The sequence below is a fragment of the Marmota marmota genome, unplaced genomic scaffold (assembly GCF_001458135.2).
Source record: "Marmota marmota marmota unplaced genomic scaffold, marMar, whole genome shotgun sequence".
In the NCBI taxonomy this organism is placed as follows: domain Eukaryota; kingdom Metazoa; phylum Chordata; class Mammalia; order Rodentia; family Sciuridae; genus Marmota; species Marmota marmota.
Window position 1 is genome coordinate 11563510 of NW_025999960.1, and position 24771 is coordinate 11588280.

At 37.1% G+C, this 24771-nt stretch overlaps 1 protein-coding gene across 1 annotated transcript in view; it reads right to left on the reverse strand.

Moving 5' to 3' along the window:
- Dbx2 (developing brain homeobox 2) overlaps positions 1-24218 on the reverse strand; it is a 36959-nt gene extending 12741 nt beyond the window's left edge. Inside the window, exons 1-2 of the mRNA XM_015493582.2 lie at positions 23675-24218; positions 9375-9470 (exon numbers count right to left, since the gene is read on the reverse strand). Of these exons, the coding sequence (XP_015349068.1) occupies positions 9375-9470; positions 23675-24074 (496 nt within the window). The 5' untranslated portion in view covers positions 24075-24218. The remainder of the gene's footprint in view (positions 1-9374; positions 9471-23674) is intronic.
- Positions 24219-24771: the final 553 nt, after the last annotated feature.

Genomic DNA, 24771 nt, shown 5'->3' on the forward strand with positions numbered 1-24771 from the left:
TTTATCTAAAAGATTATAAACATCTCCTGGCTATTCTCTCTGCCCTTAGGTATCTCTCATTCCAGTTCATCCTCACCCTGCAAGAAGACCCACACTGCCTCTTTTCTGCCTGTAGCTCTGCATCTCCACAGAAACACTGTAGCTCTGGGATGGAATCAAGCCTCACGCTTCACCAACGTTCATTTTCAGTGATGTTCCTCTCCATTCATCCTCACAGAGGATCCTGACTATTTCCTACTGCGCTCATTCTTTGTGCCAAGAACATACATGGAAGTCAGGTTTTGACAAATGGACTCACTATTCTTTATAAGAGATTTAAGAAGTTTGTTGTTGTTGTTGCTTTTAGAAGTTTTATAAAATATTGGTCAATTATAAAAAAAATACTGTGAATATCTCAACATGCTCCTTTTTTCATAAATGATTTCCTTCTCTGAATATTCTTTGGTATGAAGATCCTAGAATTGCTCCTTCTGCTTTTATTTCAGAGTATATCTTCACCAGTGGGGACAACATCTCTCTAGGAAGCCTAAGGATAAAGGACTATGGAGTACAGAAGAACTGGGTTTGGATCTTGGCACTTATTGTGCGACCTGAAATAAGTTGAAAACCTTTTCCAGCCAATCTTCTAAAGCTGCCCCAAGGATTCAATGAAATAGCATAACAATATTCGAGTTCCCAGCACATATTAAGAATCCCACAAACCTCCTTCATTTCCCCTTATTAGATTTCATTACAAGAATCATATGCCACATTTATCAGTACAGATGAAGAAGATCCAAAGCCACACAAAGGACACAGCTTAATTGGCACCAAGACCTTCTGAACTCAATTCTTGGCACTTTCCTCCACATTCTGGCATTCTTAATTTGTAAATATATCCCATCTATCATTATCATAGTCATACGTCTTAACAACTAGGATAAAAACACTAAAGTTTTAAAGGCAAACAAATGCATAAACTATCCACTTGGTGACATTTTAAAAAGCTGCTAAAGATGAGGACTATGAAGGCCAGGCAGCAGCAAAGAAATATTTACACTATAATTTTTAAATCATGATACATAAGAGATATGCTAGGTTTACAACTAAGGAAAATTGCAAAGGAAAAGACTGAAAAGGCAAGAATAAATATTAAGGTAGGCTATTGCAGAATTATGGACAAATAATTCATGTCCACTATCTACATTTTAAGTTTGGTTCTATTTTCAAATGGAACAAATAAATAGCATAGCAACCTTTGGGGGAATAATTAGGCAGTCATTTAGTGGATGCTGAGTGACAAGCGAAGGTGAAACCAATCCATCCTTAAGGTACTCACAGTTGATAAGAGGATGCCCACGAAGGATACAGTCAACCGAATATAGAGAGATGAGGATGGTGGACCCAGCAGAGAAGGCATCAGAGTGCTGGGTAAGAAGTTGATGAGTCTGGGAGTCCTAAAAGAGCAGCGCTCAAAGCAATTCCTCAGCTGGCAATCTTGGGAAAGTCAGGCAGAGGCATGAAGCCAGGTGTGGACCAGCGTGAAGCAGGTTGGGGATAAGGTGAATCACACAGCCTGGTATTGCAGACTGCAGGGTCTAACTGGAAGGACACAGGAGATAAAGTGGGAGGGTAGATAAGGGCCAATGGCAAATGAAACAAATGTGGGTTATAATTTGACAAGGACAACTTTTCAAGAAGACAAGACTAACATAGTATTTCAGAAAGGCAAATATTTTCTGAGTTAATAAAATATTTTACATCTCTATATAGGATCCAAAACAAATTTATAGACCTATAGAGGTAACAAAAAAAATCTACATTTATTTTTTTTCTAAGTAGATCTTTAAGTAAGGCTCATGACTATGATCCCACTTAATTTAACCCCGTCTTCACCAAGATGGATGGGTTAAAATAAAACAAAGGGGAATGAAGCTCATATAAGTGCCCCTAAAACTCTTAATTGAAAACTGTAGGTTTTCCTAATAAGTTATTTTTATTTTTATTTTTTATGTATATTTTTAGTTGTCAATGGACCTTTATTTTATTTATTGATACGTGGTGCTGAGAATTGAACCCAGTGCCTCATATATGCTAGGCAAGCGCTCTGCCACTGAGCCACGATCCCAGCCCTAATAAGTTATTTTTAAATAAAGAGAACCAAGTTCCCATCAAGTGCCACAGTCTAGCTGGGCAAAATAACCCGGGGGGTGACAAGCAACTTGTGAAGGTTGATACAGCGGGAGCCTCTTTATTACAGGACAGTAGAGGTATATATACTTAACTAATTACACACAGCTTAACTTAATTAACATAAACTAGATACAGCAGTCAACCAATAAGGAATCCTCATCATCTTAATGATTACACACAGCTTAACTGAATTGACATAATCTAGACACAGCAATCAGTCATTAAGGAATCTCCATCATCTTAATGGCTAGCTGCGTTACTTCTCAAACCACTCCTCTTGGCAAAGTGCCAGGCGCCATCTTGACTTGTCTGTGGCCCTCATCAAACAAGGGGATTTACAAATACATTATTCTCACCAGTGTGACAACTAACATTTCAGAGGCATGAATAGAAACCAGATCTCAATCTCTAAAAGAAAGACCTGGTACAACTGTGACGGTTAAAGTATTAACTTCTGGGTCTGGTTCTAAGCTTTTAGTGCCCTAAAATAAACAAGAGTACATTCAGTAAATAAGCAAGAAATGCTACAAATATAAAGAATATTGCATTCTTCCTTGCTTTGCTATTGCCAAGTCTCTCCTACTGTGGTTCTCAATATATAAATTATTCTTGTTTTCCTAAAGTGGTGTGCCCAGAGTTCCCCCAAAAATTATATTACAATGCTGCCATTACTACCCTTGGTGTTCCTCCCCGTGTCTCACCCATGAGTCTTTCACAGGCTATGTCTGAATCCAATCATAAATCACATTGATGAACCCACAACATTTTCATACCCTGTAAATAAGTGCCCAAAATTTACTCCTGCAAAACACTTCAAGAACTTGTTGGTGACTCAAAAGTCACTCAGAAGTTACTGAAAAGCTATAAGTAACAAACACTTCCAACTATTCCTAAATTCATGACAAATGTCTTGTATGAAGACTTCCAAGTGACAAAAAATAAATAATGCAAAAATGAAATAAACAGATACAGGGCACAAGGTATTTAGGCACCTCAATTTGAGGAAATCATTAGTATTAGTGTTATTTAATACTGTATCTTCCATACACATGAGGGGCTCAACAGGGGGCCTATATGTGTGCCAACTACATGCATCATGTCATGTCATCTTTACAACAATAGATATTACTATCCTCATTTTCCACAGAACATAAAAGAAGCTCCAGAAAGAAATTGTGTGTTTGAGAGCATACATCAAAGCAGAATAAAGCAAAGCAATGCTCTTCAAAATTACATTGAAATTTTTCAAAGTTCTAAGTGAGCAGGGAAAGAGTTAAAGAGATGGGGAGAATCATTAAAATGGCAGAAAGACTTAGGATAGAAAATGTTTCAGAGGCACGACTCTCTGGATCCTGAGTCATTCCCCTACTGCCTCCTCCAGATAAGCCCTGTGTGAAGGGCCTAGTGAAGGGCATGGCAAATGGAGGTATGCCCTAGGTGCTGCTACTGTTGGGAGGAGAGGAGGGAGAGACAGGGAAACCAGCATTAGAGAATTCTAGTGACATTCATTGCCTTTCACTTTGGCCTTGACCTCTAGAAAATGACAACTCTGAAGACAGGGCAGCACTATTCCTAGCAACTGGACAGCCCTATAGAATAAAGAAGGACCCCTGTCATTTTCTAAATATTGGCCTAAGACAAAGTAGGTGCAGCTCTGTCCTATCCTTTTCCACTGTAATCCAGCAGAATCCTATCCCAAGAACCAAGCAATCTGTGTGGCCTTTAGACTCACCTAGGCTCATCTGAATCTCTAGATTACTTCCCCCATTTGGGGCCGCACCCTTTGTCCCATATCCTTTTGCCTATTGCTTCAGGAAGTCCTATAAACGTTTCTGGATAATGCAAGCTGCCCTTTGTCCCATCGTAGCTTGGAGCCCCTGCTGTGGTCCTGGCCCTGATCTCTGTTCCCTGTTCTATTCAGGCCTCTATGCCCAATCTGTGCTGTGTTGGGGTCACAGCAGGCCAAGAGGTGTGTTCTCCTGCCATTCCTAATAAGTTGCATAACTTCAGGTTTTCTTTCTAGTTTCTCATATTAAAAACTAATTCCTATCACAGTAACCCCCTGACTTTGTAAGAAAAGTGATAACACTAGTCTACGAAGCACCACCAAATCCAAATCTATCCAGACTTTTATTTTAAAAATTCATGATTATTTCAGGACAACTGAAGCTCAGGGCTATCAAAACCCTTTCAGAAAGGGAATTCTTTCATCCTTTTAGTGGATACAATAACTTCTCAGAGATGGAACAGACAAGTGGTCATGTGTTTAATCTAGGCCTCTGCAACAGGCCAGCTAAAATGCCATCAGCATTTACTATTTACTCAGATGCACATCACTTCAAACCTCACATTGCTGTTCCTCTCTTCTGGGATCAGTGTACCTCAAAAGTAAGGGAGCTTTCCTTGGTGGGCTCATCTTTTCCTACAGAAGCATTCTAACAGCTGCAACTTCCTGTCTCCTACGTTCAATGTTCTCCTCTACGATTTTCTCTTCCATGAAAAGCTTCCTCACCTTTCTTATCTTCTATCTTTGATGTGTGTACTCATGCATGCATATGTACTTGTGTATTGTCAGACATAATTTTGGTAGATTTGAAGTTTGGAGGGAGAAGACATAGTATTTACCTAACCTGTCTATTTAAATTAAAAACCTGTCCTCCAACCTCCACATAGTCTAGGGATTGGGAATGCTATAATACTTATCACACACCTTGAATTGCTATAAATGTCTCTTATATTAAGCCCAAGTTTACCTTCCTCTATTCATTGGTCTTAATTCTGCCCTTTAAATCCACATTTCAGAAGGAAATAATATTTTTGTTTTCAAGCCAGGGATATTCAATTACTTTAAAAATTCCTTCACTATTTCAGTTGTTGCCTATTTCTTAAGCTGGTCTTTATAGGAGAGTTTGCTCAATACACCTTTCAAAGTGGGTCTCCAGAACTGAATAGGGTAGGCAATCTGAATATTTCAGTGTCCACTAGGACTATGGTTTTCCTTGTCTGGATAGCTGATCATTTAAAGCACAACCCAACAACCTCACATCATTCTGTAGGCACACAGAGCTCACAGTGCATTCCTTCCCAGTTTTGCTCTACCCAGCGGTTCTCTCCCTCCTCTACCCTGTACTTGCATACTTGTTCTGGGGAACCTCAAATCAGTGTAAGCAGCCCTGTTAGATTTCATGTTCTGCTCAGGCAAGGACTAGACAAGATCAGGGACAAGCACTCATATCTCCAAGCAGTTACTCCCATCATCACCCTCTGGACTAAACATTTGGAGAGAAAAGGAACTCCACTCTAGGAATATAACTGCAACACTTTCACCGCTCTCTTGAACTGCTGAATGGAGTCATCAACTTGGAAAACCCATTGTCTTTGAGCCTCTGACTTCTTTAAACATTCTTCTTGGTTGACCGAATGTCATTTATCTATGGAATATCCCTCCCTTCACTTTTGAGAAGACAATACCCAAATTCAACTATTGCATAAACTCAATTACATATTAGACAATATAATTAAGCTTCTTGTTTTATTGGAAAAAAATGCTGCATCTCTTTTAAGATCCTACAGTGCTAAAGTTAAACATTCTATATATTAAAAAAAAATTATGTGTGTTTGTGTATGCAGCCTTATGTGAGTTTCCATAGGTCCTGGTTCACTTCCACAGCCTGCTCACCACTCCAGCTGAGAGAGTAAAAGACTAACAGGTCAGATGATGAGATCACTAATCAGAATACAGCCCATCCTTGACAGTTAAACTCACAGAACCAATCTATATTTGCAACAATAAAAATAGTGTCCCTTCCCTGTCACCTTCAACTAAATTCTAAACTCAAACTCAGAAAGTATATTATGTTCTCTTCTGTTTCAACAAGGCAGGTAAGATGGTAAAATGATCTCAAAACACAAAATGTGAGTTCCTATCCTAAGAAAAAGGCAGAGTGGTTTGTGTCAGAAAAAAATATTTCCCCTGTTCAGACTTGCATATTGCTCAAAATTGAGGCTTTGTCTTTTAAGGCATAAAATTCTTGAAAGGTCAAATTCAAGTTGGGTACTTGAAGACAAAAATGGAATAATTACCTGATTAACTCAATTAGCTAACCTACATAATTAAGATTCCTATTTTTCTCAGGTAGTTTTTAAAAAGTCATTCTCCACATCATATCTGAAACTTGCCCTTTTATTTTAGCTGAGAAATGTGTTATTTTGAAAAGAACTTTATGGATGTAATATCAAAGATTTTTCCATTCACTGGGTTGGGGAAGGGGAGAACTATTACCACTGCCTTTTAATTTCCCCCTCCCCCATAAGGGTTGTGCTTAAATAGCCTGTTAAACTATTTACTGCATGTGAGAAGGGCACTGGGTGAATGACTGTTTCCACATTACAACAAGGAGTCAATTCTAAACCTAAGAAGTTAAAAATTAAATCAATATTAAACAAATGAATCATGTTCAGAGTCAAAAGGATATTCCACTTTCATAGTTACAACTGGGTTGATCTGATCCTTGGCTTTTGGAAAAAATGAAGTCAACTTGAGGGCCATCGATTTCATCAGTTATTAAAATTTTTAGTATAAACCTTAATTTTGGCTGACCAAGCAAAACTTAATACAAGTTCACTTGGACAGTTCATTTTCCTTCCTTTGTACAGCGGAAAATAATTTTAAAACTTGGGCATAAACATTGTTCTTATTATTAAAAGAAGTAGGAAAAAAAAGAAAATCTAGTAAACGCCTTCAGTAAAAAGGATTGTGCTGATGTATACACCATTAACTGTTCCTTGGTATCATGGTTATTTATGTAAAAGTCTTTACTGACTGCATAATTACACCATTTCATTATTAGTTGCTGCCAATATGAGTGAACACTATAAACAAAAAAGTAAATTCATTTTGGTGTATAACTAATAATAAGAGACACCACTCTTTATTAAAAACACTTGTGTCATCTCTAAACCATCTTAAATGCCAAATTTAGAAAGGCAGGCAAACTAAAAGCATCATTTATTATCCTAGATCAGAGGTGCACTGATTTTCAGCTTTGTATTTATTTTTTTTAAAAAATATAAAATGAAAGACTTCCAACCTGCAGGGATAAACACAATAATTTACGACAATTATGCAAAGGACATAAAATAGGAAAGACCAAGGAATAGATGGAAGAAAGGCCATCTTACCCTCTCAAGCAGTCAAGGAGATGAAGTTGTCTAGGAAGTGTTGTTAGCATATTATTTGTTCTATTTATTAAACTGGCCCAAACTTCCATGGCTCAGAGACTCTTAAAATGCCACTATAAAATAAATACATGTACACACACACACTCACAGATACATATGTGAATGTCCACCTGTTACATGGCATTTTTCTTTGCCCACTTCTACTTACCTGAACTGTACCACCAGAGATTTTCTAAAGCAGAAGATAGTAGCATATCAGGGTGAAATAAATGAAACGAAGTGTGGGATCCTTTTTAACCTCCTCTCCCAGAATGTAACACCAAAGATTTAATTTTGCAGAGATGCCACTGTGGGCATGGTATCAGATATTTGGGTTTTAAGGCCCCTCTCCTTGGCCTGCTACTCTAATATATGGTGATAAATGTCTCCTTAATTTGCACAACAGCTTTCAATCTTCTTCAGAGCAGACCACCTTGAAGGAGCGAGTAAAAGGTTTAGTCATGGTTTCTATTTTGCTATTTGAATTCAATACATTCTAGTTAAATGGACAATTAATAGGTCACTTCCAAAATAGTAGTGTATCAGTCCTGGTTAATAAACAATCCCCACAGTTGATAATGGGCCCTATGTATTCAGCAAGTCCCTGTATACACTCAGCTCATCCACTAAATCCTTTTTCAGGTGGACAGGGTTATATGGGAAGATGAGCTAGAATGAGTCTATAAAAGTCAGTTTCATTCACTGCTTTATTTTTCAGTCAAGTGCTTTAAATGGTGTCCAGAAATTCACTTGGAATGTGAGACAGGAGAAAAGACTGACACACAGAGCCTTGCTTTATGACCATACAAAAGGGCAACTGACCCTTGCCCAAGCCTTTTCCATGTGAAATGGCTCCTAAAGTTCATCTGCAGAGTGAAAAATCGTGGTGAGGTCGCGTGTGGATGAGTCAAGTGAAAGTGATGATTGGTCACGGGTCTGTCACCCATTGTGCTGGGTCCCAGCCATGTAAAGTGCTCTGTGGGAAAGTATCAGCCCCCTAAAGAGATGCTCAGAAGCTTGAAGCTCATTAAACGGCCAGCATTTGCTGCCTCACTTGTCAGGAATCATTCTGTTGAGCAACTGCTCTCCTGAAACATTCATAAAACACATGCACTGTGGCAGCAGGGAGCTGAATTCAACCGTGATAGAGCTCTGCACTTTAGTCTGACTCAACTCTTATTTCGCTTTCACCTGACAGAACTGTTAACTGAATAAATGTTTTCTCCTAGGCAACTGAGATGAATGCATCTCTCCACTGGACTTCTTTATCATCAACACAAATTCTCTACCTACAGATTCTTACCTTATCAAGACATCTCAAGACCCAGGTGAACTTTACTTGCAGCTAGACATTTGTCTTTGCAAGTGACAGTGTGTGTGTGCATGCGCTGTGAGTTTTGGAAAGTTCATCCTTCTCTTTCCAGGCCCCCTACCCGTGCTATTAAATTTTCGCTTGTATGATTTTTATTGCCCGCCTGAAAGCATGTCCTATAGCTCTGGCTGGGTTTCTTCATGATGATAAAGAAGAGGTATTTATCATCTCTCACAATCTTGGCAATTTTTAATGTTTTTCTACAGACACCTTATGACTTCGTGTCACATTTTAAACTGGATGGAATTTTACACAGCGGTTTCTTTGCCTGCCTTCCTTTCTTTTTTCTTCTTTAAAGGAGTGTTGTTACACATTTCAGAAAGAGCCAAACTGGTCCCTCAGAGATCTTTTTATATCAAATGGAAAACAAGTTGCTTTCCTTGGTATGTCAGCCCTAGGTTTCAAAGCCATTAGAAACTGCTCACAATTGCTCACTGTGCTGAGGTTTGATAAATCTCTGGAAGCCTTCTGAATAGGATCGCTGTGATTTTTAGTGAGGAATTAGCTCCTTGCCATTGCATTACCAATTAGCTTCCCTGAGCACATTAAATCCTGCTGCTCTGGTTTACAGAATAACTGAGGCATTGCTGATGAATCATTAAAAACTTACTTGGAAAAGCGGAGGGGGATGCAGGGCGCCGACAGGACCCACCACAGCACGCAGAGTAGAATGCTGGAGCACTCAGAAGAAAAGGTTTGGGAGGCCCTGCAGAGAAAGCATTGGTCTCACTGATCAGCCATTCTTTTAGACAATATTCAAAATTCCACTTTTCTAAAAGTCAGTGAGTAAAAGCCCTTAATTTTCTTAGTTATTCCATTATAACTCATACTGAAATTAAAGTCACATTAAAGTACACTTCATCTGTCGAAGTGCTTGCTAAATAATTTCAGCAAGATTTGGAAGATGTAGTGGAGATATCAAAATTATAAGTTCTTGTCCTGTGAGGTCATAATTACAAGTAGTGAATATCTAATATTCCTTTATTTAAGATGTTTAGAGCAACACTGTCCAAGAAAAAACTGTCCGGGGTGACGCAAACATCAGTGTCCGTCCTGTCCTACATCTTAACTACTAGCCAAATCTAGTAACTCCTGAAATGTAGCTAATGTGACAAAGCAACTGAAATTTTAACCCAAATTAATTTAAATTAAATAGACTCATGTGACTAGGGACTATGATATTAAATAACACAGCTCTAAAATATTCTACTTACCAAGGAACAATTTAAACGTCATGTGCTTACATTTAATTTTGAAAAACATTATATCACTTTACTGCTTGTTTTTATAAAAAAGTTTTTTTGAAATATATACTGAACTGAATTCCCAAGTTTGTGATAATTCATTTACTGAACAATTCCTCAATAAAAAGTGGTGTTTCTGATCATATGTACACGTTTTTAAGTATTTGAGAATAATCCTATTTTATCTCCAGAGAAATTCAGTTAAACTGAAAGTCTTTATAGTGTTTGTAGTGTAGTGATTTGCCAAAAAATTCTGTTCTCATTTTATTAAACCGTTACTCATAAAATTTTCAAGAGATATGCATGAAAGAGTTATGATTAGTCTTGTAGCAAATGTATGTAAAGGAGACCCATTTTTGTGTTCAAAAAATTCTACAAATTTTTTGAAGTTTCATTATCATTATAGACCATTCTAAAATTTTGAGTATAAATACCATCATAGAAATTATATATCACTTCAATTGAATTTAACATTTTAAGTGAAATTTTTAACTCTATTCCCCAGTCAATGAAAAATAGTTATAAGGGTATTATAGAATTTAAACAACAATTCTCCTTTATTGAGAACTTCCCATATGCCAGGCTTTGGTTAAGTAGCTTAAATATACTGTCCTTAATACAGTGGGTTTAATACAATATAAATGTGGTTAAGATTTCCTGAAGGCGGGCACTTGCTTTTATCATAGCATACCAGGCAGAGTGCCTAGCACATCATAAATCATCAATATTTTGTAACTAAATGAATGTTCTTCAAGACTAAGACATTTCCCTCATGTTCTTGGGGAAGAATCAAGGATCAAACTTTAAGCTCTTGCTTGCTCCCTGACACACCTTCCTTCATGGTATCTTTCATAATTGATAACCTTGGAACTTAAAACATGACTTGAAAATAAATAGTTTTGCTATTCTCCTGTCATATTCAAGTGACAAATTCTTTCGTTTTCTTAATTACACAAGGGAATATTGTCTTGACATGACTACATACCTTTCTGAAGAACCCAGTACTTTCAGATTCACATTTTAATCAATTGATAAATGCATGCTTATTTTCATCAATTATTTAAAGCAGATGTCAACACAAGCATATTTCCCAGTTAAAAATAATTATAGTATTCTAGGGTCCTGAAAACCCTAAAATTACAAATTAGTCATAAATGCAGATTTCTTCCTTTAATACAATGGAGAGTTTCGATATTAATGTTCTCAGACTTTTTAAGTATCTGGATTTCCAGAGAATAGTGTTTAACACTGTTTGGAAAATATGGCAACTAAGGCAAAGGTATGAAAAGGAGAATATTTTGGTGTTCAAGAAGTTCAAAAACTTTTTTTAGTTTTATTTTTATCATAAATTGTTCTAATATCAATTATAAAACCATCAGAGTAATTAAAAATCATTTAAATGTTATCTCTTGAATTATATTACAAGAACATGACATTATTTAGGCAGATTTATATTTCCATAATTACTATGGACATATGAAGTACTTTGAAAAATTGAATTATGTTTCCAAATATAAAAATTGCCTCATTGTATTTATTATCAAGCATTTATGTTAGCTCCTTCTTTCTTTCTTTCTTTTTTTTTTCTTTTTAGGTAGAAGGAAACAATTCAGTAATGTTGCATTTACATACATAAAATTAAACATTTATTATGCTAGGTGGAAATGCCAAAGAAAATCTATTTGCTTATTATTTGCTGTTCAATATAGAACACAGGAAATAAGATCGTACCCAAGTAAAACCACTGAAATAATAATGCAAGGTATATATAAATTAGATAATTTCTATTCTAGCCAAAATGTTTCTCAGTCTACCATCCCATTTCCCCTAAAAATGGGAAAATAAAAGATTAAAGAAAACCGATTATTTCCTTAAGTAATCAATTAAATACATTTGTGATAAATGTGGTTTGAAGATGTCTGATTTTATTATTAAATTTTTCCAGAAAGAGTTTTAATGGAACAGCCCATTACCCTACATGAAAGTTGTAATTAAAATGACAGTTTCAAAATCTGTAATTACAAAAAATGTCAAAGTCTACAGTAACAATTCCAGTTTGGCTAAAGAACTGGCTTTCACACTTTGTGACAAGACCAGGCTTGAAATTCTATTGTATAGAAGTTCTTCACCATTTTAAATCATCTCTTTGACACATATATTTACACAGGAGATTAGTCAATTCCTGATTGCTATACATAAATACACCTTGTTTAAGCTGGTTTATGTGGAAATCACTGTGAAATTCCAATTAAGTGCTCCTTTTTTTTCCACATGCTCCTACTCTGACATAAGTCAAATGCTAATCTATCTGAGCATGTGATTGCCTTGATGCTCAATGGCAACAGGAAATAATTATTTAAAATAATGCAATGCATTTAAAATATATTTTGAACTTTTAACATTTGTAAGCCACATACTTTTTTTAAATGAGGTAAAGAGAAAACTCAACCTTCATGAAAATAAAGTGACAAGTGAACAGATGTGTGAAAACTTTTGTAAGCCTTAAGATCTACTTCGAAGACACTCTGAAAAATGCAGGGGGGGAGAAAAGCCGTTTAATACTGGATGATAACCATTCAAACCCCATCAATGCAGTTTAGATGCAATTACTTCATCATTCAACTGTGTTAAGAATGACTCATGGTAGACTTACTGAACAAGAGTCATAATGATAATATTTAAGGAGTGTTTACTATAGTCAGGCACTGGACTGGCTACAAATTTAACACAAGCCATTTCATTCCTTCATTCATTAACATTAAACCTCAAATGGGCCTCTGTCCAGAATGTGATTATGATCGCTTTCACCAAAGTAAAAAAGTAGGCAAGAGAAACAATAAGGATTTTTGTAATTAGTTATTAGCCATGAGGGGTAGGGATTTCATTTACAGACTCTGCCAGTTATTCCAAGCTGGACTCCGGAAAAACAGACACATCTCCTAAGATCCCCAAGAGAGAAAAAGAATGTCCTTTCCTATGAAAAGAGCACCCATGGGACAGGTTCTACAGCATGATCTCAGGTCCTATTGGTACAGCATTTCAAGATACTCCAAATTTCATATTCCACCAACAAATCAAACTTCCATTTTCTATCGGAAGTTGTTACAACTCACAAACAAAACGATTTAAGTTTTTTGGGGACTAAACCAGAATCTTTCTGCAACCAAATGACTAAATTCATGCATTTCCAGAAAACTTTATAAACTTTCCACACTTCATCAAAGGTTCTAATTTATTTGAAGACACAGATTCAAAGTGTCTTTAAATTATTTTGAATATCAATTTTAGATGGGAACTTAGAGCCAACTTAAATGTGAACTGGCCTTACTTTTTCAAAACTAAATAGATCTAAAAAGATCGCTATATGATGTAAATATCCCAAGCAAAGGATAGCTACAAGCCTAACTATAAAGAAATTATTTTCAACATTCTGTTGTCTAGAAAACAATTATTTTAGTTGACTTTTGTTATTTTCATTCTTCTTCATTGATGGAGAAGAACCATGGAAATCAGTTGGTGTGAAACCAATTCTTTTTATTATCACTGCAAACTGTGGTACTAACTGACTTGAGGTGACATTTCAAAGACAAAGTACCAAAGATCACCAATAAAACTTTTAAATAAATTTCAGTGTTCCATTGTAATGCTACGCAGACTGAAGCACATTTCAAGGAAGATGAGGAGAAATGAGACAAGGTTCCAATATATCCTACTACTGCAGAAGGTCAAAAAAATAAAAATAAAAACCTCTGGGAAAGAACAACAGGGAATTAAATAATTTTGAAAGGTTAGTTTTAATGATCTCCTTCAAGGACCGGGTATACAGACTCTGGGAATAAAGAAACCTAAATTTCTGATTTGAAAATAATATACAACTGAACAGATAATCTAGAGAAAAAAAAACTCTTAAAGAATAGTGAAACATTTTCCTTGAGTAGTTAGACCTAAGAAATATCAGTTACTTAATGAGATTTGATTTATTTATCATGCAGTCAACCTAAAAGCAATTCATTCAGTGATTCAATTGCAATCCTTGCCCTCAATCAGCAGAGAAAAAAAGTTAGATAAATTCATCCTTTCCCCTCTGTTCATTGAGAAACAATAGAAGTCAGTATTTTTTGTCCCAAGAGTATTTTTCAGACAGAAAAACATAGGTCTTAATGTTTTTGAAAATTTTTTATATTTATTTTTTAGTTGTAATTGGACACAATATCTTTATTTCACATATTTATTTTTATGTGGTGCTGAGGCTCGAACCCAGAGTCTCGAATGTGGGAGGTGAGTGCTCTACTGCTGAGCATAACCCCAGCCCTTGTCTTAATGTTTTAATACAGCTCTTTAAGAAGCCAAATCAAGTGTAGTTTGATTCTATCCTTTTAATTCAAGGCAAATAATACGGATCACCTATCATCTATCAAATGCCAGGTGTTGCACTGTGTGCTGGGACAAGTTTCCCTTCTTACAAGAATTTATGATTCTAAAAAACAAAACAAAACAAAAAAACTTCCTTAACTTAAATATCTGACTATGCTAATGAAAAATGAAATATAAAAATTTCTCAGTACTCCACATTAAATGTATTCTGTCAAAGCTGATGCACTCCCCAAGGAAAAGATGAAATTTAAGAATTTCATACTGTGCATTTCCCTAACCAGTGGTTCTCAACACATTGGGATTACCTGGGCTATTTTTCAAAGACACAGATACCTGGTCCTCACACCAACTGGGTTAAATCAGAGTAGGTAGGAGTGGGTACCTTTCACAGAATTTTTTTTTTTTTGGTGCCAGGGATTGAACTCAGGGGCACTCAACCACTGAGCCATATCCCGAACCCTAATTTATATTCTATTTAGAGACAATGTCTCACTGAGTTGCTTAGTGTCTCTCAGTTGCCGTGGCTGGCTTTGAACTTGCAATTCTCCTGTCCCAGCCTCCCAAGCGGGAGGGATTACAGGCATGCAGGCATGCGCCACTGCCCCAGCTTGCACAGCATTTTTTAAACAAATTCCACAAGTGATTATAATAGCTAGTGAGTATGAGATCACTGAAAAGAACATAAAACAATGTCTGATACATAACAGTCACTCAATAAATGTTAGCCTTTCTCCTGCCATTATTATGTAATTCCAGATCCATAATAAGATAACACATAAAAAGAAACAATATGGTCCAGACTTCTACTGAAATAGAAGCAAATAAAAAGAATATTGTTAGGAAGGTTTGGTCAAAGAAGGCTTTAAGCAGGAGAAACATCTTAATTAGGACCTTTATCTATTTTGGAAGTATTTGGAATGACAAAAAGAAAAGAAAAGACCGCACTGGGGGTTGTCATATGAACAAAGGAAAGGAGGTAAGAATGGTTAGGATGCATGAAAAAGCTTAAGAAGAACAGTCTGGTACTGGGACAAGGTCAAAGGGACAAGAAGAGATCAATGTTGCTGAGGGAATGAGGTCCTGAAAGGCAAACACAGTATTTTCTTTGATTATCATCAATGGGGATAATTTATATTTTCCTGGGTAGCTGGGTAATATGATGGAAGCTACATTTTAGAAAAATTCACCTGGAGTGGTGGCTGAGATGAAATGGGAAAAGGAAAGTATATAGGGGAGCTTGTGACCACAGTAACACTGTGTAGCAAGAGGCAACCATAAGCATTACTTGTTTGGACACTTCCATCAACATTTTCTCATGAATCCTCACAACAGCAACTACTAGATAGGATCTGGTTTCCCCTTCAGCTGTGGGACATTAGTCATTGTGACTGTCCATCATTGTTATTGTCTAGGGTCACCAGCTTTGCTGCCTCACCCTTTCGAGGAGTTTTCATTAGCAGCTCCAAAACAAAAAAGCTAAATTTGAGGAAACGTTTTGTTCTACTTTACTTATAAAGTCAGTGTCACAGAAGAGAAATAGTATCTGTAGCCCTTGAAACTCTACTTCTAAGAGCCTTTGCTTTCCTCTCTGAGCATCTAGCTATACACCACTGTATGTGATTAATTCCTACCTGGTCAAAACAAGATGGGTATAGTGGGAACTGTGTCTGATGTTCATCATCCTTATTTCACCCCCTGGAAGATTTTAAATGCCTGCAAATTATTTGGTATTCCTTCCATTGAAAGGTGTGGTCTCTCTCCCCTCCTCTTGAATTTGGGATGGTCTTAGTGACTTGCTTAATACAGAGAAATGACAGTAGTGACATTCTGGAATTTTCTGGACTAGTTCATAAGTTAAAAAGTATAAGACCTGGTCTGGGAGGTTCCAGAATGTCACAGAAGTTCCAGAATGTCCAGAATATCGACAGTTCCAAAACCGTGTGGGGTTTTTGGAATGTTTGCTCTCTCTGAACGCTCTCTTTCAGAACCCAGCCTCTGCACAATAAGAAGGTCAAGCCACCAAGAAAATCCAAGCATGGGTGCTGCAATGAGCAGCTCCAGTTGAGCACCTAGTCTACAGCCAATGTCAACTGCCAGTCAGGTGAGTAGCCCAAGACATCTATCTAGCCAGTAGATCCTCCAGATGACTGCAGCCCCAACTGGAAACCAACTGTAACTGTATCAGATTCCAGGTGAGAATCTCCTTACTGAACCCAGTCAATGCACAAAACTATGAGGAAAAAATAATAAATGGTTTCTTTTAAGCCACCAAGTTTTGGAATGGGTTCTTGTACAGCAATACCTCTTTTTCCAACAGTTTATTTATGGTCAAATAGTGGGAAGAAGTTTTTCACATCTTTTCCTGTTCCTTCTCAATGGGCTCTGACTTACGTGCTTGAAAGTCAAGTGCTGACCCTACCATCTGTTCACATTTTGAAATTTAAAAAAGCAGAGGTTCAAAGAAGTTTTACGAATTGCTTAGGGTTATTCAATCGGTAATATAAAGAGCTTAGACTTGAATTTAACCTTAAAATGACACAAATGCTGATAAAACTAGATCAGAAAACCATATGGTTGTTAAAAATTTACCAAACTTGTCACTTATGCTTTGGAGGAAGCATTGTCAATGTTTACTATTTTTATTATACTTTTTATTATTATAAAGGACCTAAAAGTAAATATGTTAGGCTTTGTGAGCACAAAGTCTCTTGGATTAATTGCAATGCAACAGTACCTATAAAGAATTCATAAATTAGGAGGTATGATTCTATTCTTGATTGAAGAGTCAGATTGTGTTTTTGTTTCAGACCTCATAAGAACTACAGGATTGGTACAATGCACTTTAACTCAACCCAGCCTCAGGTTAGTCTATTTAAAAACCTGCCAAGCAGTCATGCTTTTATTATCTTGTGAATATACATAATTTTTTTCAAAGAATAACAAACTCCTTCCCATAGTTTAACTGAGAAAAATATTAGAGATTTGAAGTTTTTAAGAAAACAAAATTTGGCGTCTTCTCAAGCAGACATGTAGAAATCTAATACATATTTTATTTCTGATGGTCATTTAGAATTATAAGATTAAGGTTTTAATGAAAAGTGAAAAATCTAATTCATCTTTGGAATATTTATAAATAACAAGTCAATTAAATATCCCACAATATATTTTAAACAGGTTCATCCCCCCCCCCTTTCTTTCTTCTTCTTTTTTTTTCTCTTTCATTTTCCTGGATTCTTTGGTTCTGAAAGAAAAGTCTAAAAACTTCTAGAGGCTTTTTGATCTTTGACTTCAGACAGAATTTTAGTGCCTCAAGTTTACTGTTCACATAACTCACAAAACTATGCCCCTGAAATATTCACAACTAATAATAACTGGTTGACAAAATGAATAATGCTATTAAAAATGAAATCAGTTATGGTAACTTTATATAAAGTGATGAATCATTTGGCATTGCCAAGTTAAGAACTGACTGGAGGCTAAAAATAATTAAAGGGAGAGATTTCATTAAAAGTGGAAACATTACTGAAAGTGAAATAAAATATTTTGGAATAAAATATACAAGGGTCTGGTAAGCATATTATGTGCTAAGGCAAAAATCCAATTTCTTACTAAGAGAGTATAAAATAGAAACATGATCTAATGAAGTCTTAAATGAGGATTCTAACAAGCATTCCTAGATAAAATCATATTGTTTCATTTTACAATTTGCCTTTTACCAGGAGCAGACTCCAGGTGCATTTGAATGAAAACTTTTTAAGTTATTTAAACTGATCTAAATGTGTACTTACACTGTATATAAAGAAAAAAAATAGGAGCTGGTGTAGTGGTGCACACCTGTAATTTCAGTGACTAGGGAGGCCAAGATAGAAGAACTGCAAGTTCAAGACCAACCTCAGCAACTTAATGAGGCCCTGTTCAAAATTAAATAAAAAAATAAAAAGGCTCTGGGTGTAGCTCAATGTAAAACACTCTTGATTCAAGCCCCACTACCATAAAAAAACAAACAAACAAATAAACAAAAAACTGTAAGAAAAAACTTTAAAGGCAGCAAATAAAATTCCCTCAAAACAAATAAAATGGATTCTCAAGTTATGAACAATGTCAACAGAACATTTTACTTCTGTAAAAACCTTTCCTATGTCAAAGAATCTCAAAGCATTTTATGAACAAAACTATTAAACAGAAATACAGAGAGGTTGTCTCCTTGGATACTTTCAAGTTGTTATCATTTCTATCATTGTTCAGCGGCAAACAAAACCATGAAATGTCTACTTACAGCAAAGAGAGATGTTTTCTGGTGGGCACAAGAACAAGAATGAAGTGGCACATACAAAGAGGAAGTCCAAAGCACAGCTTAGGTTCCAAGATTTGTGCCACAATGATGGCAAGCAAACATAAATAAAGGGCTAGGGACAGAGTTCAGTGGTAGAGTGCTTGCCTAGCATGTGCAAGGCCCTGGTTTCTGTCCCTAGCACCATTAAAGAAAAAAAAAAAAGTCTAGATAGATAGGCAGATCAATAGATAAAGTCAACTTGACAATCCCTTTAAATAGCACATCACATATGGTACGTACTTACTTAGCATCTTAATTTTTAAATTCTACATAAGCCTGTACTTAAATTTTACCCCTCAAATATCTAAAGTAAATAAGAGTTAGTATAAAATACTAAATGTTCCTATCTGACTGCTGGATTTACTCCTTTATTTTGTTATTAAACCTCAATAGCTTAAATATAAGTTACCGTATTGTGATTGACTTGGTTGAACAAAGTAGAGAAGCGTGTATTGGGGGTAGGAGATGAACAGATGCTAAAGTTGAAGGCAAACTAAGTGTACATAAATTGTTGTCCCACTGTAGCTGCAGAATAAAAATATATACAGATATATATATAAAAATATATATATTTTATATATATATATATAAAAATATATACAGATAGAGCAAAATATGGTTCTGATATTATCTATAAATTCTACCAAAGGATTGCTGGGCTAATGGCCAGAGTAAAAAACTGCTAGCATGGGTACCATCATTGTTCTGTTCTGGGCCGACACTCTCATCCTGGTTCTGGGTCAGCATTAACATTTAAGATTGCAATATTTCATTTTTCCAAAACAAATCTAGAGCTTAGTTTGGCAACAAAAATGACAAACTGAATTAAATTAGATCACAAAGTCTTCAGTTAGACTGGAATCCTCGCTTTGAACAGATTCATCCTTTTTTTATTCTTTCTTTTTTCTTTTTTTTATTAGTTGTTCAAAACATTACAAAGTTCTTGACATATCATATTTCATACATTTGATTCAAGCGGATTATGCAGATTCATCCTTTATCCATATCCCAACTGCCTAAAATGTATGACAGTCTATATCACTTCCTATTTTCAGTGTATCTCAACAAAGGAGGAATAAAGTACCATTTTGAACACAAAACATAAGTGTATGTAATTTCAGACAAAATCAAGGCATAATAGGTAAACAACCCTAGCTGAATGACAACAAAAAATACTAAGGATCTTCCATTTCTGTCCTATAGAGTACCACTCACTTGGCAAAATTACTTTTTAACAAAAAATAACAAACTTACTTATCCAGAATGAACATTGTCTTTCCAATCATTTTATATGCAGCACAAGATTTAATACAAAATAGGTTTTGTCAATTATTTCTAAAATGTTTTAAATAACAAATGTTACTAAAAAGCAAAACTATTTGTTCTATTTATTTTGAAGAATATCAATGTCATTACCATCAATTTGAAAATTCATGGCATTCTCATAACCAAGATAAATTAAAAATATTTAGCTTTTTGCATTCCAAATCCTTCTTTTATACATAAGCATATGGGTATTTAAATCTATAACAACACTTTCCAAATACTGACATTAGCGAACTTTGGAGGGAAGATCTTTGACCATTAGGAATTTACTCAGAAAGCCTCCAAATTTCCACTAATAAACTATAACAGGTCTGAGACTTTTTTTTTTCTCAGATAAAAAAAGTGGAGGTGAATCTATTCATTACACACTACTGCACTAAATGTGCCCCTCTCAAACCTTCCAGGATATTCTTTTTTTTTTTTTTTTTTTTTTTAAAGAGAGAGTGAGAGAGATAGAGGTAGAGAGAGAGAGAATTTTTTAATATTTATTTTTTAGTATTTGGCGGACACAACATCTTTGTTTGTATGTGGTGCTGAGGATCGAACCCGGGCCTCACGCATGCCAGACGAGCGCGCTACCGCTTGAGCCACATCCCAGCCCCAGGATATTCTTTGATTATAAAGAAATGTGTTTAAATTATTCTATATAAACAATTGAACAATACATAATTTGGAGTGTTCCTTTTCTTGCTCTAAATATTCAAACCTGCCAGTTTTCCAGGATGAAGCACTGACAGCTATACTTTCATCCATGACCTGTAAAGCTGGGTTACCACTCACCTGTCCCCACCTTTCAGATATGTCTTATGACAAGAAAGTCAATTTCTTTCCTTATAAGCTGAGATATAAAATCATAATCTGATTTATTAGGGTGACTGGAATACAACTAGTTGTCCCATTCCTTTTCAGGTTATCATAGTCAATGAAGGCAAACTAAAGTGCCAATTTGAAGATTTGGAGGAAAAAAAAACTTTTTCTGCTTCACAACACCACAGATATTTCAAGTAATATTTGGGATGGAAATAAAATTAGTAAGTGAAACAATATTTTTCATTGTAGAAAGAGATGAATCCCAACAGCTAACTTATTGGCCCATTATGAAGTTTAAAAAAGCTAATGAATGATTGATTGGTAACCTATAGAACACTATAGAACATGGAATGTAAGCCCCCACATAGGTAGTTATTTCTTTTGTTCCATTATTATGCCAAGATTCTAAAACAGAAGTTATACATGAGATACCCTCAGTAAGCATTTGCTAAATTAAATATATAGTATAATTAGTAGTAGGTAATCAAAATTATGAAGCAAAAATACACATGGTGGTATAAATCCCTTAAATTTTAAATAATGCTATATTTCATTAATGCACTTAAAAATAACTCTGCATGTCCTTATTCAACATCTAGACAGATGCAATCAACAAATTAAGTTTGAAATAAAGTGGATTTTCAATATGTACAAATTATTAAAATCATATTTTATAATTTTACCCCAAGTTACTGTCTAAAAGATTAGTACTAATTGTTCACTGATATTGTTTTCTTTCTGAAAACAATAGCTCTTTTATGCTCTCTACAGAACATCAATCACTAGTTCATACTCACCTAATTTCTAGGTAACAGCTAAAATCATTGGCACTCATTATAACTTCATAATTTACACTACATAAAGAATTTCTATGACATTTAGTAAGACAAGAATCTGTCACTTAAATAAAACTAGGACAATGTTCAGAAAATTATATCATTTGTTAAATTATAAAAATAAATGTAAAATCTGGTTTTAAATAGCACAAACTTATGGGGCTTTTTCCTTCTTTAGATATTTTCCCACTTTCAAAAATTAGATGCATTCTTTACAAAAATGCCCTTTGAAACAAAAGGTTGTTTGTTCAAGTGAAAACTAAACTAGGAACACATCAAGTCTTCATGAGGGTTGACCAAAACATTTGATAATACATACGCTTAATCTTTCATTTAAAAGGAAATATATATTCTTGTACCCTCTTATTTATTCCAAAAACTAATTTTTGAGTTTTTATACTTTAATATGTGCACAAGAATGAATATGCTCCTGAAAATAAAAACAACATAGTTAGGAAATCCTTTGCCCACCCATTGTGATATTTTGAAAGAAATGGATACGTACATGAAATAATTTTAATGGTTATTGGACAATCTGAATTTGATGTGCATTTGGTTTATTTAATTGGTAAAATCCTCACAGTTTAAATTATGTAATTTTTCATGGTTGAAAAGCCAATCACTAACAATTTAAGAATTCTTGAAAAATAATTTCTACAAACACAATACCAATCCATCAAGTTATTCAAATCAACAAAGTTTCTTGACAATTTATGAGATTACTTACTAATTCTTTGTTTATGTAACCCTGCTTTACATGTTTCTAATTTTCCTCATATTTCAAAAGCAAAGTGCTCCACACTTACAAGGCACATAAGCCTTGCCTTAACTTTATCTGTTCCTGTTCCTAAATGCATTTAGGTTTTACACTATGTGAATGAGACCTGTGTTCATATAATTATATTTGTTCCATTCTGTTAGTGACCATTTCAAGCTGAAAGACTAGGACAGGTTCTAAACATGTTAAATTCTATAAAGCCATTAGTAATAAATTTGATCCGGCAGTTTGCTGGGACAATGGAAACTGCTGAAAAAGCGTCTATTAGTCATTCTGAACAAACCCACTGGGATTAAAAGAATGAGTTAAGATCGTCTAAGGACGCAGCCAAAAATTAATCCAATTGGTTCTCAGTTTCCAAGTCTCTAAGAAACATATCCTTTTATCATCGCTAATTTAGGCAGCCTCCCTATAAACTTTACCTAATGTTTGACTCAACAGTCTGCATCCTTCGTCCCAATTCAACGCAAATAAATAACACGGTATAAAGCTAGCTTTTATATGGTAACTAATGTAAACCCACACTGTCCTTCTCTTGGTAAATTCCCATTTATTGGTGAACTTCCTACTCCAGTTGCCAATTCAGCTGATTTTCAGCTCAGCGAGAAGAAAAAAGTCGGCCTTGATTTCTTTGCGCCTAGAACGTTCCAAAATGTTAAAGAGGAAAGAGAGCCAAAACTTTGCTCAAGTCTTCTTCCAAAGACCTTCGCAAGCGTTCCTGAACTACCCAGACCGTCGCAACGGTGGATGGCAACAGCCCGCAAAGCGGGCCTCTGGAGCTCTCCTTGCCAAGAACTTTCTGGAGGGCGGCCTTCGGGACAGGAGCGGGCAGACTAAAAACGCTGTACTTGGGAAACCCCATGAAACTGGTCCAGCCTCACAGGCATCTCGGAACTGAGATGCCCTTTCCGGTTGGAGGTGCCTTCAGGGTTTTCCCGTTAAAGCCCCAAAGTCAAAGTAGCCCTACCACCTGTCCAAAGAAGGAGACAGGACAGAAACTATGGGCTGAGATGGGGCAAAAAAATAATAATAATAATCACAAAAAGTGGTGGTTCCCTCTTACTCCCCAAGTGGCATCTCCACTAAATCTCGGCATGCTCCAGGAAGGTCCCAGGCTGGCACTCCCTTGGTGCAGTGCGCAATGCTGGCGAGCCCAGTGGGGCGCCCGCCTGGGCGTCGGCGCGGCTGAGAAAGGAAGAGCTGGCTCACCTGGGGCAGAAGGCTGGAAAGCACAGTCTCGGTCCTCCGGAGCCCGGCCCGGCAGCCTCGCGCCGTCCGCCGAGGGGCTGAGCACTTGAAATGCCCACCGCGTGCCGTAGGGTGCCCCGGCGGGGCCGACTTGCTCGGCTGTTGGGCACAGCTTGAGGGGAATGGGGCTGGCGGGCAGGGGCCGGAGCTGCGCGCCCGCAGCTGTGACTAGGGAGGCCGCCGGGCCGTGGGGTGGGGGTGGCTGCAGCCCGTGGGCCGGGGAGCCTCCGACCCGCAGCAAGTTCTCGATCAGGAAACTCTTGCCCAGGTTGCCAAAGCCCGGTGCTGCCGGGAGGTTGAGGAGCGCGGAGGAAGCCACCACGTCCCAGTACGCGCCCGCTGCCACGGCGCTGGGGAGCATAGTGCGGCGCCCGCGGGCCAGTTGCACCCGCCTCTAGCCCGCGCCCCGCGCCGGACTGGCCACCGCTTCTCGCCGCCGCCTCCCCCGGGTTGGAGTGCGCTGAGCCCAACTGGGAGGAGAGGGCACCGAGGACGCTGCAGGCTTGGAACGGTATTATTTATTTGCGTTGGTCGTTTCTTTTTTTTAAGGGATGGGAGGAGTGAGGGTGGGAGGGGGAAGCGGTGCGTCCCCCGTGACCGGCCGCGTAAACTCTGGGAGCGCCGGGGGTGGGTGGGGGGATGTATACAGATCGGGACGGTTTTTTTTTTTTTGTCTAGAAGGACGAGAAGGTGTGTCCAGGCCCATCCATTTCATGTCACAAGGCCCATCAAGTGACAGACGCGGACAATCAATAAGGGGCAACCCGAGAGTGCGTGCAGTGGCAATGGGAGGGAGTCTTGCAGGAGGAGGTGGGCGTGGAGGCGACGTGAATCGGGGGGCCGCTAGCCTCCTCCCCAGGACAGGCTAAATGCGTGGCCCTATCGCGTGGAGCCCGGCTGCCCCTGGGCGCGAGGTCCCATGGACACTCATGGAGCGCTCTGAGAGACATGAGGGCACTCCACCAACCACCTGATGACCCTTGGCATCCCTGTGTTGGTTGTCACCTCAGACACCAATGGGCATCTAGAAGACATAAACAGGAGTCACTGAAGGGCTA